Source organism: Podarcis vaucheri (assembly GCF_965113315.1).
Source record: "Podarcis vaucheri genome assembly, chromosome: 7".
NCBI classification, from domain to species: Eukaryota; Metazoa; Chordata; class Lepidosauria; order Squamata; family Lacertidae; genus Podarcis; species Podarcis vaucheri.
Genome location: NC_138765.1, coordinates 22,270,775 through 22,288,031, shown reverse-complemented (window position 1 = coordinate 22,288,031; position 17,257 = coordinate 22,270,775). Strand labels below are relative to the sequence as shown.

General features: G+C 47.6%; 1 protein-coding gene across 1 annotated transcript; it reads left to right on the top strand.

The window, feature by feature from the left end:
- Positions 1–9,718: 9,718 nt before the first annotated feature.
- On the top strand, positions 9,719–14,581 carry HSPB6 (heat shock protein family B (small) member 6). Its single transcript, XM_082229150.1, has 3 exons — positions 9,719–10,026; positions 12,718–12,840; positions 13,971–14,581. Exons 1-3 carry the CDS (start codon positions 9,802–9,804, stop codon positions 14,166–14,168), a joined length of 546 nt encoding a protein of 181 aa, XP_082085276.1. The 5' UTR covers positions 9,719–9,801; the 3' UTR covers positions 14,169–14,581.
- Positions 14,582–17,257: the final 2,676 nt, after the last annotated feature.

The following is a 17,257-nucleotide window of genomic DNA, read 5'->3' as shown; positions in this document are numbered from 1 at the left end:
TCCAGGGGTTCCTTTATCTTACCCTTCTTGTATTGTTTCAGTCCAGCAACATTGGGAGGGCCATAGCTCCCACATTCCTGTTATGCTCTGTTGACTTCCATGAAAATTAGAGGTGTGTATATGTGTGTGTTTACTACAATGATGGGGTTTTTACATATATACATATTTAGATTTCTTGATGGGCCTAGTTCTGCTCTCCTTTGCAATTGTTGCTGAACAGCAACATGTTTAAAAGGTAAAGGGACCCCTGACCATTAGGTCCAGTCGTGACCCAACTCTGGGGTTGCGGTGCTCATCTCGCTTTATTGGCCGAGGGAGCTGGCGTACAGCTTCCAGGTCATGTGGCCAGCATGACTACGCCGCTTCTGGCGAACCAGAGCAGCGCATGGAAATGCCGTTTACCTTCCCACCAGAGCAGTACCTATTTATCTACTTGCACTTAGACGTGCTTTCGAACTGCTAGGTTGGCAGGAGCTGGAACTGAGTAGCGGGGATTCAAACCGCCGACCTTCAGATCAGCAAGTCCTGGGCTCTGTGGTTTAACCCACAGCGCCACCAGCATCCCAGCAACATGTTTACTTGGAAGTAAATCCTATTGCGTTCAATGGGGCTTACTCCCCGAGTAAAAATGTATATAACTGGATGGGCAACTGGATGAACTCCACCTTCCATCAGTCCTAGCCAGCATGCAGCAAAGGGAGATGTAGCCCAACAGCACATAATGTGCCACAGTTTCTCCCTCCCTCCTCTTTTAGGATGGCGACTTCAAGGGCCTCATTCTTCCTTTAATGAGCAGCCCCCAACTGCCACAGTTTAAGCCTGTGCTGTATTCCCCCAGTGCAATATACGGTAGACACTGGAATAGATCAAGGTCTCCTGGCACGGAAGAAAAGTTGCATAAAGAGAAAAAGCTTCACTTGGAATCTGCATTCTGAGTTGCTGTTTTCAAGGGACAGGCGTGGGGCGATGAAAGGAGGAGGAAAGTTGGCTGCTGTCCTAGGAGAGCCTTTCTCCTACACCTCCGTCAGCTGATTGGGATGTAGGATGGTGTGATAAACAGTGGAGGAAACAATGAGCCCAATGTTTCCCTGAGCCGCTGCAGCTTGCTCTGCAATTTAAATTGTGTCATTCCAGCAGGCCAGTTACAGTCTAGTGTCTCAGAAAGGGATGGGGGATCCTCCCTGCTGGTTAGGCAGCAGTGCCCTGCGCAGGCTGGGTGGGGAAAGGGGCATGAGCTGAAGGGCAGTGATGTCAGCGGAGCAATGAAGTAGCCTACAGCAGGTGTTGGCCTGCCTTGCATGAGGTCACTATCTGGCCTTTTCCATTGTGCTCAGCGGAATGGGGAGGCGCAGGCTTCCTTCCAGCCATGAACTCATTGCAGGTGTCCCCAACCTTTTTGGGGGGGCGGGACATTTAAAAATCTGAGCGGAAACTTGTGGGCATCACAAAAGAACCATTTCTCAAAAGGAAAATAGGCGGAATTTTGTACCCGCTGCCTCACATCAAGGACAACACAGACATGAAAAGCAGGCGACTTTCCCCAGCAAAACAAAACTAAAAAGCCTCTCCAACCTCAATTTTACAAGCCAAGGAGAGAAAAGAAGGTTATGGGATGCCAATGGAGATTTCAGAAGGCCCATATGTACAACGTTGGGGACCTAAAGCTCACTGAATGTTAATTACAACCAGTCTCCCAGAATGGTTTCTGCCTTGTTATTTTTTTAAGTACTTGTTTTTCTACGTGGAGATAAACCTCTGGAAGCAATTATGCAGAAGCTGTGGAGGACACGTGGTTGTGCCTAGGACAGGGGTGGGGAACCTTTGTCCCTCCAGAGGTTGCTGAACTGCAGCTCCCATCGTCCATGGCTGCTGTCCGTGCTGCCTAGGGTTGATGGGAGTCGTAGGTCAGCAATATCTGGAGGGCCAAAAGTTTGATTTTGTTGGTTTCTGATATTTCTATACCACCTGACGACAAAAGTCCTATGGGCAGACAAGTTAAAACCTTAAAACGTAAATTGAAATAGGAAACAGAAAAAATCTAACAGAATAAAAGCAGCAATAGAGAATGGCATCCAGTGCAACAAAAATAAAAAGCAGTAAAAAATATATTTACAACTGAAAATGCTTTCACCTAAGTAGACCTCTCTGGGGGTGCCAACACTTGCAGCCAACATTTGTTTCCTTTTGTCCTGCATTCATACCTGACACAACTGGCAGCAGAGAAGTTCACAAAAGTTCCCCAGACCTGATCTAGGAGCAAGAAAGTCTGAAGAGCAGCAGCTGAGCCAAGTGATTTGTGAGCTCGGAGGCCCAGCTGTTGGAACAAGTCTTTCATCCTCACCCTGCAATGCTAGGGTTGGGCTCTGAGGTGCTACAGATGTTGCCACTTTTCATTTCTCTTTCCATGACTGGTGAACATCAGCGGGCGAAGCTTTTCCAGGTATTCGAGATGAAGTGATTGTGTTAAAAAATAAGAAGTATTCTAGATATTACCTGTCAAATGTCATTTGGCTGATAAGGCCATTGGGGTGCAACCAGGCTAAGTTATCTGAACAAGTCCCATTGAAAATCCAACCCATTGACTACAAAATATAAACCAGCAGCAAGCTGCAGTATGTCCATCTTGTTTGCTTCTTTCTCTTCTTTCCATTTTTTTGTTTTCTTTTTATCATTGCTACTCTTTTTATTTTTCTTGGTTCCACCTGCTTTGTTATCTCTGGAGCTGTTGACACAAATATACCAACTATCAGGTGTGGCTAATGCACACCCACTGAGGCTGCACATCGCCCTCTACCAGAGAAGTTTGTTGTTAAAAGGAGTGGAGATGCCACCCAAGGTGGGTGCAAATGAATGGAGGTATCTCGTCTGACCTGAACTGGCAGCCTCTCTAGCTTTTCACCTCCTTTGCCTTCTTCACCTGATTGCTGGAGCTCCTCGCCCCGTCTCCTTTTTTCCATTCCTTCCTTGAAACCTGCTCAGGGTTGCTTTGGCGTTGAAGGCTGTACATGCACAAAAGCACATTTCATTTTGGATTTAATTTACCTCCCTTTGACAAACCAATAGCTAATTCAGATTGAAACCAGCGCTTCACAGATGAATCTGTACTTCTAAGATGGGAGGGATGGAGCAAACATTCTGTTCTTGCATCTGTATGTGAAACAGTAATGTACCACTTGGCCATGAAGTTTGTGTCCCAGGTATTTGAATCCTGGTCTCCTGGGTCCTAGACCCATCACATGTGGGATGGAAGTAGGGGGAGTTTGTCTGTGTTTGCCTCTCTTTATTGGGAAGCAGTTCCTGCTGTTTGAGGATCTGGGATTTGGAAGTCATTTCAGTTCATCTCATTACCATTACATATCAACAGCTATCTGTCTGTCTGCTGCATATACAACATACATTTAAAGCACGTGACATTTTTAAAATTCCATTTATAGTCCGCCTTTCTATCCGAAGATCCTTACTTCATTTCCACAACAGCCCTGTGAGGTAGGTTAGGCTGAGAGCCCCAGTGTCACCCACAAGCTACATGGCCGAATGGGGATTCAAACCCTGGTCTCCCAGGTCCTGGTTCAGCACTTGAACCACTGCACCACTTTGGCTCTGCCTCAGTTCGTCTTGCCAAATGCAAGATGGTTCTTTAGGAAAAAAGATTCAGAGGCAATACAAAACACCAGTGAGAAGATTTAAGAATGTATTCTAAACAGCAAGCAATATATACATACCAAGCAAGAACTTCAGTCTACCACTTGGAAGCCCTCCAGAAGTGGCAAAGTGACTCTCTCAGGTAGCCTGAGGTTGCACGGCCCCATGGCCATCAGTCCGTGCACGAGCTTCTCTGAACTCGGCCCAAAATAATCTGATTTATAGATAGCAAACCTGTTAGCCTATGGCTTGCCTGACTGACCACATGCTACTAGCCACCTGCAGATTGTTCATTAGCCGCTTCTGCCAATGCCTCACTTTCTTCAAACTATGTCCAACTTCAAAAGAAGGTACGCATCAATATCACTTCCTCCCAACAGATTAGGACTAGGAAATTAAAGGCTGTTCTCAGTCATCATAGAGCTTAACAAAAGATAGGGAAAAGGAACAGGGGCAGGAAGAGGGATACCGAATTAGATCACTGGAAATACAAATATATTCTGAAGAGATTGCCCATACAGTCCTTTATCTACATAACGTAAGATAAGTCAACCTGGATCAGACCAAGAATTCATCAAGAACCCTGGTTGGGGACCTCAGACCCAGGGCCATGTGTAGCACTCCAGACCTCTCTATATCTGGTCTTTGGGACTCTCACCAGGCCTTGCATCAGCCCACCAGCCCTGCTTTTCATCCTCCTAGTGTGTTTTTGTCTAGGGTGGAATGGGCTTTTAAAGCCGAATAATGCCTCTTGCTTGTTTGGATACAGGATAGAGTAGCACATGAGCATGTGGAAACTAGCCTGCTGAACAAAGGTAGAAATTACATTCCTTGCTCTGCCCATTTTGGTCTCTGGCTCCACCTACCCCTGGCACCTAACCTTCCATCCCCGAAGGTGTCCTAGAAGGAAAAACAGACCTTGGAACAAAAAAGGATTCCCAACCCCTGATCTAGGATCTACAGCAGCGGGGAATGAAGCCGACAGCCTTCCCTTGTCTCTTCTCCTTCATGCCTGGTATTTGGGGCTAAACTGCTTCTGCATCTGGAGGCTCCATTTGCACGTTACGTCTAATACTGCTCCCCCCCCCCCAGTATAGCTGCCCACGCTCCATAAATTCGCCTGATCCCATTTGAAAGCTGCAGCCATCACTGCATATTGCAGCAGCAATTTGCATCAATTAATGACATTACGTTTCAACGTTTAGGGGACTCTCTCTGCCAAACGAGAAAACCTAGAGAGGTTTGTCTGGCGTCTGTCTTCCTAGCAGCGCCAGGCGAAGGACTCCCCACCCACCCCCTCCACTGCCACCAAGCTTTTTGGGTGCAGTTTTAACCCCCTTGGCTGGTCTGTGCTGCTTTCATGATTACTGTATCTGGCTTTTAGCTTATTTTACTGCTTTGCTTTGATGCTTTTAAGTATTCTGCTCTTTCTGCTAACTGCCATGGGAACAGGATACAAGAGTAGCATAAAAACCGTGTTTTATTTTTTAAAAAAGCAACAACTGAGAAATGGGCTAGCAGTAGAGAGAAAATCCTGCTTGTTTTTTCTTCAGGGAAGGGAGAAGTCTTGTCGAGGTTATACCTGGAACGGCAACACACCTGTTATCCAAAAGAGTTGAGAGCAGCATTCCAGCCTTTTGATGTAATCCAGAGGATGCTTTGGAACAGTCCACACCCATTCCCAAGCTCAGTAGTCTGACTGTGAGCTACCCTGTTCTTCTGAATGCTTAGATCCCACTGCAGCACCACTGATCTCATGGGGTAACTGCCCCACCTAGACCCAGAGGCAAGCAGTCGGACTCCTTGCGGAAAACTGTGCTGCAGCTCTTTTAAAATCCTTTGAGAATATGTGTGTGCCAAGCTTCTGACTGATGGAAACAGCACGCGAGCTTTGCGAGCAAGGAGGTTGCAATATGGCATTATCTAAAAGCGTGTGGCTTTTAGAGCATTGGACTAGGGAGACCAGGGTGTGAATCTCCCCACTCATCCACAAGGTCCCTGGATGTCTCTCCACCTAACCTGCCTCATAGGGGTGCTGTGAGGATAACATGGAGAAGGAGGGGAACCCTGTGTCACCCCGAGCTCCTTGGAGGAGAGATGGGATATTCGTATGAGAATAAGCTGCTTCTAAGCTATTTGTTTTATAAATAAATCATTTTAATGCATTTTTCTTAAATCAAAATGGAACATTCCCTACAAGCCGGAAACAACTCTGCACATTTTAAAAATATTATTTTTATGGTCAGGCCATGCCCCACTACTCCAATATTCTGGGTTTCAAAATGCATTATATAGCCACGTAAAGTTGGGTGGGGGAAGAGTCTCTGTCCTCAAGTAGAACCAATTAAGTTACCCAGCTACCAAGATCAATAAGTGTTAGCATATAATGCCCTAAATGGCTGGGAACCCCAGTCCTGAAAGGAGTAACTCCCCAGCCATCTTAGGCCCTACAATGGACAGAAGAGGACCTCTGGCCGCTGCCCACTTAGTATTGACCCATGACAGGGCCTTATCGGTGGTGATTCCCCATTTGTGGAATGGTCTCCCTGGAGCAGCGAAGCTGTCTCCCTTGGTATTGGCGTTCAGGAGAAATTCAAGGACATTCCTGTTTACGCAGATCTTTGATTATCAGCTATTGCTGTATCTATCCACTACTGCAGTTGCTTTTAGATGTTTTTAAAATAGTTTTTAAAATGCTTTAAATATGTGCACAACATTATGTTTATAATGTGTTGTATTACTGTTCTGAGATTGAGCTCCTTTGGGAGGAAGGGTGGGAAACAAGTTGAGTAATAAATTAGTAATGTGTCCCCCTCCCAAAGATATGCAGAAAGAAAGTACATTCTAGTGTTAGGACATTGCCTCCCCCCCTTCTTCATTGAATATACAGTGGTGCCTCGCAAGACGAAAAGAATCCGTTCTGTGATTCTCTTCGTCTAGCGGTTTTTTCGTCTTGCGAAGCAAGCCCATTGACGGATTAGCGGATTAGCGGCTTTTCTGCTGATCGGATCAGCTGATAAGCGGCTTAGCGGCTTAGAAAAAGGGGGGGAAGGGGAAAAAACCAGCAGGAACTCGCAAGACATTGTCGTCTTGCGAAGCAAGCCCATAGGAAATTTGTTTTGCGAAGCACCTCCAAAATGGAAAACTCTTTCGTCTAGCGAGTTTTCTGTCTTGCGAGGCATTCGTCTTGCGGGGCACCACTGTAGTTCATAGTACACACTTTTATCATCTCCTTGAGCTAGAGAAAAAATATCCCCTCCCCTTTAACATATTCCCTGCCCCTGCTGCTTCTCAACTCTAAATTATCCTCTCCCCAGGCTGCTTTTTCACTTTAAAAAATTGTGTTGGGGCTTCACAGCTGCATTCATTTGCAGGTAATGTATAATTAGCCCCTTTTAAATAAATATACTTAAGGTCAGGGGCACATCCTAAGGATTTCAATAAGAACGTTTTAAGTATACACTGACAATTCTCCCAGTTGAAACTGAGAGCAGCTAACAGTGCCAAAAGATTGGAACTTTTGTGCTCATTATGCCACAGATGTTAATTTTGTAAATTACTTTTCAGGGAAACAAAACAGCTTTACTAGTCTCACAACAATTAGCCTAATAAAGGCCTTGAGCAGGAAGCTGGGCTGCTATCCCTTCTGCTTCAAAGGTGATTTGGCATTTGAAAGGTGTGTCTCCCTAACCCAATCCCACGGCTTGCTATAGGAGGCGACATTGTATGCTCAGCAAGAAAAGTGTGCTTGTGGTAGGGAGAGATGACTGCTGTATGTAAACTGTGCATTAGAATGCCATTTAGTATATCTTTCAGCTGGTTCCTACACTTGTGGACCAAACACCATGGAGAGAAGTTCAAGCAAGTCAGAAGGCATGATCCTGCAGGCTTGTTTTATATTACAGTACTTTCCAACCAAGGTTATTATTGCATTCACCTGTGAGCCAGGTGTTGACCAGTTGTGTGGGCTACATGTCAAGATCCCAGGCTGCATATTGAAAAAGCTGAACCACAAGACTCTTGTTTGTGAAAGCCTCCAAATCTTGTTCCTCTATAATATAGAGTCCCTTCTTTCCAACTACCTTTGCTTATAAAGGAGCAAAATTTGCCGTGTGTGTTCTCCCCCAGAGATTTGGATTAGAGGTGCGAAATATTTCCCAAAATTGGTGACTTGAGGGAAATACCTGTACTGTCGAGAAACTACAGGACTTCTGCAGTAGGTGGAGGTGTGAACCAGTCCCTTTAGCATGCTATGTCCCATTAAAACAAAGTGGGGTGATTTGTGACCCTCCAGGTACTGCTGGACTCCAACTCCCATCAGCCCAGCCAGCTTGGCCAATGAGACAGGGATTATGGGGTTGTAGTCAGATAACATCCGGAGGGGGACAGGTCCTGCAGTAAATGAATGAGTTAAGCATGTTTACATCTTTTGGAGCAGACCTCCTGGGCTTCCTGTATCCCTTCCCTAGTTGGCATTCTGGATTGTCCTGCTTTGTGAAGGAAACCCCCCAGGTCCTTTGCAAGCAGTGCTACATAAAGGGAGAAGCTGCTGAAGCAGCTAAGCATGCTGGGTATGTGCTGTCTCTTCCATCAATCCATCACCTGGTCCTTGCAGGGTTGGTCCAGTGAGCTCAGGGTTCTGCCTTGGGCTGAGGAAGGGCAAGCAAGTATCTACATGTTGCCAGGCCCAACAGGGATGCTTCCACTTGCGCTGAAAGGCAGCATAAGCATTTTAAATAAATCAAAATAATGCTTTGTGAACATTTCCAAACTCCTTTATTAGGTCATGTCACTGACACACACCATATATTTAAAGTGCGTGGCTTCCCCCTCCCCAAGGCTCCCGGGAGCGGTAGAGCTACGATTCCCACCAACACCCTTCACAAATTACAGTTCCCAGGATTATATCAGTCTAGAAGGCAAAGCCAGCAGGAAGGGAAGGAAACAAGCGAATGTGGGTTGCAGGAAACGGTGTTAGGGACATAAAAGTGGAGAGTGGTTGTTTTTTGTAATGAGATTTTATTGCATTTTAGAATATATACAAAAACCAGAAGAACTGATGACAACTGACGGAAAAAACCATCAGCACATAGAATATGTACATTTACTTCTGCGGCTTAATTAACAAAGTCCAATTCATGAAAGAAAAAAGAAAAGTTGTCTTCACAGTTAAAAAAACAACAACACGCAGAGACATTTAGTGTTATTTGACTGTCAAGTGAAGTTCAGATTTGGCAGGCTTGTGTCCATGTTTGTCTTCAAAATGAAGGGTGTCCTGCCTATGTGACAAAGGAATGAATGCCAAATGATACAAAAAATGTCTGGATTTGTGGAAATCTCAAATTATAGCGTACTTTCCCCTATGCTAGTTTTATTCCACTGCGAGTGGTTGAAAGCAGAGACCGACAACCCTACGCCATTTCTTTTCTCTGAATTGTTGGTGGGGAGGGTCCCTAATTATCATTCGATGTAAACACCACAAACCTCAAGAGTGCTCACTTTACATTCCGAAACAAATATTTAAAAGATCTGTTAACGCGCGCTCTCTTTCAAAGGACTCACATTTCTTCCCTCGGTGTATTTTCGGCTCATCATCGTTTTGCTTCTCACGTGTATAAAGGTAACGTCTGAAATGGGGCCGGGGCAGCACTGACCGACGGGAAGAGAAATGATGAGCTTTCCCCCCTCCCCCATCTAACCACCTGTCCCCAATTCAGACGTTACCGTTACACCGCCCTCCCACTTTGCAGGGTCTTCATTCAACGTGGGAACGGGCTGAATCGGAGCTCAAAGCCGGGGAAACGCCGAGATAACCTTCCCGGCTCCCTCCTTTCCAGAACAGAATCCTGATGACACGGATGATCCAGGCACGCCTTTCCCCGCTGAGCCGCGCCTCCGCCTATCGGTTCCCACGTGAGCCTCGAGGCTAGGCGAGAGCCAGGCCCCGCCCCTTTTCGGTGGCCCCGCCCCCCGGGCGCTTCGCGGGGCTTCCCGCTCCGTCCCGAAGGCTCTTCGGCGTTCCAGCGGCTTCCAGGGGGCGGAGCCGGCCGGGTATAAAAGGCGCGGCGGCGGGCCGGGCTCGGCGTGCGCTCCCCTGGCCGCGGTCCGTGTTCTGCGCGTCTCCGGCTACTCGCCCTCCCGCCTTCGCCTCTCCGCGCCATGGACATCGCCATCCACCACCCCTGGATGCGGCGGCCCCTGGGCTTCCCTTCGGCCTTCCCGTCGCTCTTCCCGCCGCGTCTTTTCGACCAGAGGTTCGGCGAAGGGCTCTTCGAGAGCGACCTGTTCCCGGCCACGCTCAGCCCCTATTACATGCGCACGCCCAGCCTGCAGATGCCTGCTATGCCTGCGATGCCGCAGATGCCGGACACAGGGCTTTCGGAGGTAGGTGCGCCTTGCGTTAAGCTTTGAACCCATCTGGGGCTTTTGTGCGGAATTGCACCAGAAAAGAAAAGAAAAATCACGGGAAAAGTTAGTTTTATAATCCCCCCCCCATGTATGTCGTGGTGCCTCTGACCATGTGCAGAGTGCTTTTCTGGCCGATCAACAGCGCAGCAGGTCCCCCGCCTAACTGGAGGCTGCTGAGGGGGCTTGCTTAGGATTAAAAGGGAGCAGAAATGCCCGAAGATGGGTAGCGCTCGGTGTCTGGACCTGCGTCGTGGGAATGGGTGTGCCTGCGTGTCGGGAATGTGACGCTTCCTGCGGGGAAGCGGTCTGCGGACTCTAAAGCAGTGGTGCTGCTGTTGCCAATTGGTGAAGGTGCGCGCTTGAAAGAGGAAAGGGTGCCAAGGGGCTGGCAGGCTGTGCTTACCTATTATGGTAACATTCTTCAGCCTCCCCAGCTGGCCCTATGGGGGAGCAGGGTGGGGAGACAATGCCAGCTGGGTTGTCTTGCCCTGCGGGGAAGGGGCTGGCATGCAGGATGCAACCCGCCCCCCGCCCTCTGGACTCTTGCTATACAGAAGACACACTGTCTTGCTGGCTCCCTGCCCACAGCTGCCTGGAGTTACTTATCAGCATGGGGGCATAAGAGGTGGCCTTGCCCCAGATCAGATTATTTGTCTGTCTAGGCCAGCACCACCTGCTCTGACCGGCAGTGGCTCTCCAGGGTCCCCAGGGAGATCATTCCCCATGTTGCCGCCAGATAGCTGATCCCGAACGGGAGGAGTTGGGAACAGAACCTTGGACCTCCTCCATCACCCCAGATAGTTGTTGCCTATATTAGAGATGCTTCCTCGCTCAGTTGGACATTGGTTGTTGTTCCTGCTGTCCACACTGGTGGGGAATCCAAAGAATTTCCCCCACCCCCAAGTCCCTTCTGCTTGCGGTTAGAACGGGGGGGGGGGAATGTTGAACCAGGGTCCTTCTCTGCATGCAAAGGAGCTGTAGTCACCGGCTCCATAAATAATAATGACTAAATAATATGTAATCGGACCTGGGAAACGAGGGGTGCTTTTAAGGACTGTGGCATTAAGACTCAACTGTTAGAATTCATCCTTGGGGAGATTTCAGCGCAGCCTTGCACTCCTGCTGCTGCTGCTGCCGCCACTTAACTCCCCATGCATGACTGGCATACTTTGGCTTTTTCTGTCTTGCTTTTTCCAATGTGCTTCATCACACCCCTTGGCAGGGAGATTGCTCCTGTGTTCTTGGCGCACTGGCTCTAAATATACAGTGATCCAATCTAGAAGACCCTGAGGGATAGCTCAGTCGGTAGTGCCTGAAACTCTTTGATCTTGGGTTCGAATCCCACACTGGGCGAAAGATTCTTGCATTGCAGGGAGTTGGACTGGATAACCCTCGTGGCCCAACTCTACAATTCTATGATATTCTTAGCTAGCTACAAAAGGGTGTAAAATACAGAGCATTCTCGCCCATATCGTAAAGGGTTGTGTTTAGCCTGTAGGGGTTGTTGCTGTGTTGGTTTCTGTAACTGCTACCCAGTGCTCATAAAGCGGCTTCATGGTAGCTCTAACTTATTATTTAACAGTTATTAAAGTTGCTAATTTCTTTCCTAAGCACTGTGCATATATTAAAAGATAATATCAGAGGCAGGGAACTTTTGTCAGCCCAACGACGCTGTTCCCTTCTGGACAACCTTTTGTGTTGGCAGGCGAGGTCAGAGCCGAGAATGAGCAGAGCAGCGAATGTGAATTCTGCCTTATGCAGTCAGCTAGTCTCTGCACACCCTGGCATACCTGTTTGGTCCTCCATCCAGACAAACAAGAAGCCTTAGCAGAATTCAATGACGTATTCCACCCAGGCACAAACCCTCAAAGAGGGTGTGGTCTTGGAAGAAGCGTGTGAGTCTTGGGGCCAGATACAGACCTGGAGGGGGCGGCATTTGGCCCCTGGGCCTGGGCATCTGATCCCTGGATTAAGACAGTTGCTGCTCTGGTAAGGCGTGATATAAAAGGAAGAAGGAATGGTAAGGGAAGAGGAAAGCAAGCACTGTGCGTTGGCTGCGTATGTTACTAGAGCACTTACTTTCTTCCCCAAGCTTTTGATGGACTGCGGTGGTGTTTGCTATTAGTTGTGCTTCTGTTATTGGGGATGTCCGTCCCCCCTGTAGACGTGTTTTTATTATAATGTACAGTGGTACCTCAGGTTACAGACGCTTCAGGTTACAGACTCCGCTAACCCAGAAATAGTATGTCGGGTTAAGAACTTTGCTTCAGGATGAGAACAGAAATCACATGGCAGTGGCAGTGGCAGTGGGAGGCCCCATTAGCTAAAGAGGTACCTCAGGTTAAGAACAGTTTCAGGTTAAGAACGGACCTCCAGAACGAATTAAGTTCTTAACCCGAGGTACCACTGTACTTGCGTTTATTGTGCTCTCAGTATCTATTTTGGGGGAGACTTTGTTCAGTGGGCAACTAACAAGTTCAATGAGTTATAATCATCCTTGCTAAATATGCCCAGTGGTGTTAGTGCCTACCCTGTGGCTTGTTGAAGAAAGCAGTAAAAGGGTGTTGGCTTGTCCACAACAGCACCCCTGGGTGCAGGGACAGCTGGCCTGCAGAAGATGCTGTCTGTTGAATCCAGTTTTTACTTTGTTTCCCCCCTTCCACCCAGGTGAAGATGGACAAAGACAAGTTCTCTGTGTTGTTGGACGTGAAGCATTTTTCACCTGAAGAGATGAGCGTGAAGGTGATTGGGGACTACATCGAAGTTCATGCCAAGCATGAGGAACGGCCGGTATGTGGCTTCATGGGTTCTTTGTGGGGTGGCCCTGACCTAAAAGATCCCTGTGGTGGCCGTAGGCCAGTGTTCTTCAACCTTGGGAGTTGTCGTTCAGCAAAATCTGGGGACCTGCCATCCTTGAGCTGCCATTGGCTAAGCTGCCTGAGAATGATGGGTTTTGTGGTTCAGCAACTTCCGAGGACCTGAGGTTGAAGAACACTGGCATATCCAAAAGCAGGAAGTTAAAGCTGCCATCCTAAGTCAACCCCGGAAGCAAATCCTATTGCACTCTGGAGTCCACTTAGTCTGTACACAGGGATTTGGAAACCTCAGTAGCTGGAACTGCCTGGAAAAACATCTGCTGCTGCACCACCAGTGTCCAGAGCAGAATCCGTGGCCCTCCACAGGTTGTTGGAATCGCAACTTGCATTGGTCCCAACCAACAGGGTTTATGGCCAAGGGTGCAGGGAATTGTAGTTCAGCAACATCTGGAGGGGCCACAGATCCCGCCCCCCCCCCAAGCCGTGTCTGAAATGTCTGAAACTACATGCATCAGTAAATAGAAGACATCTGAAGGTAGCCCTGTTTAGGGAAGCTTTTAATGTTTAATAGACTATTGTATTTTAATATTCTGTTGGAAGCCACCCAGAGCGGCTGGGGAAACCCAGCCAGATGAGCGGTGTATCAATAATAAATTATTATTATTATTATAAATAAGGCATGTGTTGCCGCCTGAACTTCCTGTTTGTGTTGCCTTGGGCAAGCAAGATAAAGCGACTAACCAATTTAATAAATAAAATAATTAAGAAGTAACTTTGAAACTCCCTGCCTATTGATATCAAGCAGGTGCCTTCACTGCACACTCTTTCAGTGCCTGCTAAAAACATTCCTGTTGAAACAAGCTTACCTAGATACTTAGAAAGCTGAGGCGATTTCATTGTTTTAGTATTTTATCTCTAGAAGTAGGGTTCTAAAATTTTACTTGGGGTTACTGGTTTATCTTTCCGTAAACTGCTTTGACCTTTTTTAAACAATCAAACGGCGTATAAATTTTGTGAAGTAAATACATAAATTTCTTGGTGAGAGTGCTGGTTTCTGGACCCCCTTTAGTCACTTGCCTGTTTTTGCATCTCCGTTCTTTATAGGATGAGCACGGCTACATCTCCCGGGAGTTCCACCGCCGCTACATGATCCCCAAAGGTGTTGACCCCGCAGCCATCACCTCGGCCCTGTCTCCTGACGGGGTGCTATCCATCACGGCACCGACTGCCCAGGCTCTTCCCGGAGTGGAGCGCAGCATCCCCATCAGCCGCCAGGAAAAGCCTGCCGTCACCGGAAAGTAATAGGGTAGCAGCCTAGCTTGGCTTTTTGCTCTCCGTTTTTACCGGAAGCCAGCAAGCACCTCAGGCCTGCTCTCCCCTCGCTAGTAGCTGCAAGGGCTGCTCACTCTTCACAGAAGTGACATTCCCCTCTGCCCGCTCCCTGCTGAGGTTCTGGCAGCAGAGACTATATATTGCCTCTAGGGTGGTGATCCTTTAGTGCAATTTCCCTACACTCCAGTAGGACCTTCCTGGAGTAGAGATTGGGCCCTTTCTTCCTCTGGCTAGGAGTACCCTTCTGTTGCAGGCTTACTCTGTGCACCACTGTTTATGCCAGACTCCTTGCTTTGTATAAATAAAGATGCCTCTTGGGTACATGTACTTGCTTAAAAAACAGATGTCACATTGATACTTGCTAATAAACGTGGTGTTTCTGCCTTCTGAGTGTGTGATTGCATCTGGACGTGGGAGGGCAATGAACCTTAAGGCGGCAACCAGCCGGGAAGGTGGGTGGTAGCAAATTTCCACATCACTGACCATGGCATTGACCGCTGTATTCCAGATTAGAGCATCAGAGCATGGCAGGATCAGGCCTATCCAGCAGCATATTCCTTCAAGTGGAAGTGAAGGAGCAAGGCATGGGCATAAGCGCCCTCTCCCTAGCAAATCCATAAAACACTCTAAAATGGATAGTTATTTTGCAGAAGCCATGCTGATTCTTCTCTAGCAAAGCTTGTTCTTCTATTTTCTCAGTGCTTTCCACCAGTTTTCCCAGGACAGATGTCGGGCTAACTAGTCTGCAACAGCCCAAATCCCAATATATTTCCCAAATACTTAATCTTACACTAGCCACTTTCCACTCTTCGGGTACAAAGGCTGATTAGAGACAAGCTGCATGTTCTTGTTAGAGCAGCAGTTTTGCATTTGATTTCTCTTAAGAATGCTCTGAGGGCTGCCATCTGGACCCGATGACTTCTTTTGAATTGGTTGAGGACGCCTAGAGTATCATTGTGTGATGCCAATATTTGCAGTAGAACCTGGCAAGAGGGTTTGGTTGTTAAACCCCTGGGAATTGTAGCTCTGTGAGGGAATAGGAGTCTCCTAACAACTCTTGGCACCCTTAGCAAACTGCCCTTTCTATAATTCTTTGGGGGAAGCTTTGATGATTCAAAGTTCAAAGTGCAGATGGGACCTAGCATAGACCCATTAATTTGAGTGGGTTGCGGGTGGTGCTGTGGGTTAAACCACAGAGCCTAGGACTTGCCAATCAGAAGGTTGGCAGTTCGAATCCCCGCAACGGGGTGAGCTCCCGTTGCTCAGTCCCTGCTCCTGCCAACCTAGCAGTTCGAAAGCACGTCAAAGTGCAAGCAGATAAATAGGTACTACTCTGGTGGGAAGGTAAGCGGTGTTTCTGTGCACTGCTCTAGTTCGCCAGAAGCGGCTTAGTCATGCTGGCCACATGACCCGGAACTTGTCTGCAGACAAACACCAGCTCCCTCGGCCAATAAAGCGAGACGAGGCCGCAACCCCAGAGTCATCCGCGACTGGACCTAATGGTCAGGGGTCCCTTTACCCTTTACCTTTACTCTTAGCAGAGCTTATCTCACACTCTGCCTTATGTAGCACCACAAAGCTCTGTTTTGTGCAGCTGCAGCCATGTGAACCTGAAGCTTAACAGTCTCACTTTAATTACCCTCAATGCCCAGAACAAAGGTCTATTGCCTCCGTCCTAATTGCCATTCAAGCTTCTGATTTTGAAACTACAGTAATTACAAAAAAGCTTTGCATGCAGTGTTTAAGACGCGTGAATCCTTCCACATTTCCAGATGTCTCCTCATGTATAGGCAAGTAGCAAACGTGCTTAAAATGTACCGTGTCTTAACATCTGTGGGCACTGTAGTCCCGGCGGAGACATGCAATACGCATTCCACAAAGGACAGAAACTTGGCGGGCTGCCTAATCTGTTGTGCCGATGGATTAAATATACTTATTTTTGCAGAGGAGTTTTGTGGTGTTAGGCTTTCGCAGCTAAACAATCATGTCACTTTGCAAGTCTTAACAAATTGGTTATGGCGGAAGTTTTTTGCGGGCTACAGTTCTAACTTTATTGGGTGCATCTGATACTGGAACATTCTGCTTGGGGAGCTACCTGGTTCTGCCTGGGTGGCTATTACAGGCACTGGGTATGACAGGATTTTGGTGTGATTCAGCAGGGATCTCCTAGGTGTGGCCTTATTTCAGCCATGGAAATAAGTGTTGGAAACATGCCCCAGGAAGGCTACCAACTTCCCAAGTCTTCAGAGCGTCTCTCCGGTGGTCCTCCCTGGCTGTAAATCACCCTCAGCCCAGAGAGAGTGGTGATAAGTGACCTTTCTCTTCTGAGAAGAGCACACTAGTCTTCTGGTACAGTGATAACTCGGGTTAAGTACTTAATTTGTTCCAGAGGTCCGTTCTTAACCTGAAACTGTTCTTAACCTGAAGCACCACTTTAGCTAATGGGGCCTCCTGCTGCCGCCGCGCCGCTGAAGCCCGATTTCTGTTCTCATCCTGAAGCAAAGTTCTTAACCTGAGGTACTATTTCTGGGTTAGCGAAGTCTGTAACCTGAAGCGTCTGCAACCTGAAGCGCATGTAACCTGAGGTACCACTGTATTTCATGGCAGAATAAAGATTCGTAGTTCTAAAATTACTTTATTTACAGTCTATGTACAAAGACTCCATCAGCACGTCTGTGCTCTTTGAACACCAGTACAGAAAACTGTGACACATACAGAAGTGAAACTAACTTCCAACAGTACAGGAAGAGATAATACAGACTTCCTTTCTCACGCTCTCTCAGACACTCACATGAAGACCACAAAACATAGTACAATAGTGCCACTCGCTGGAGCAGCTCGGATAAATAAAAATCCTAACAATAAGTTCCCCAGAGTTACCAGGTTGCAAAATTTTACTACTCTCTTTGCCCTTGTAGATGGGGACAGAATCTGCTTCAATGGCTGCCTGCTACATTTCTATGCCCTTGTACTGAGGAGTGGGCTTTCTTGTCAGTCCACTCACTTTCTGTAGTAAGCATAGAGGAGAAAGTGTTCCACCTCTTTGGCCTGCCTGCCTC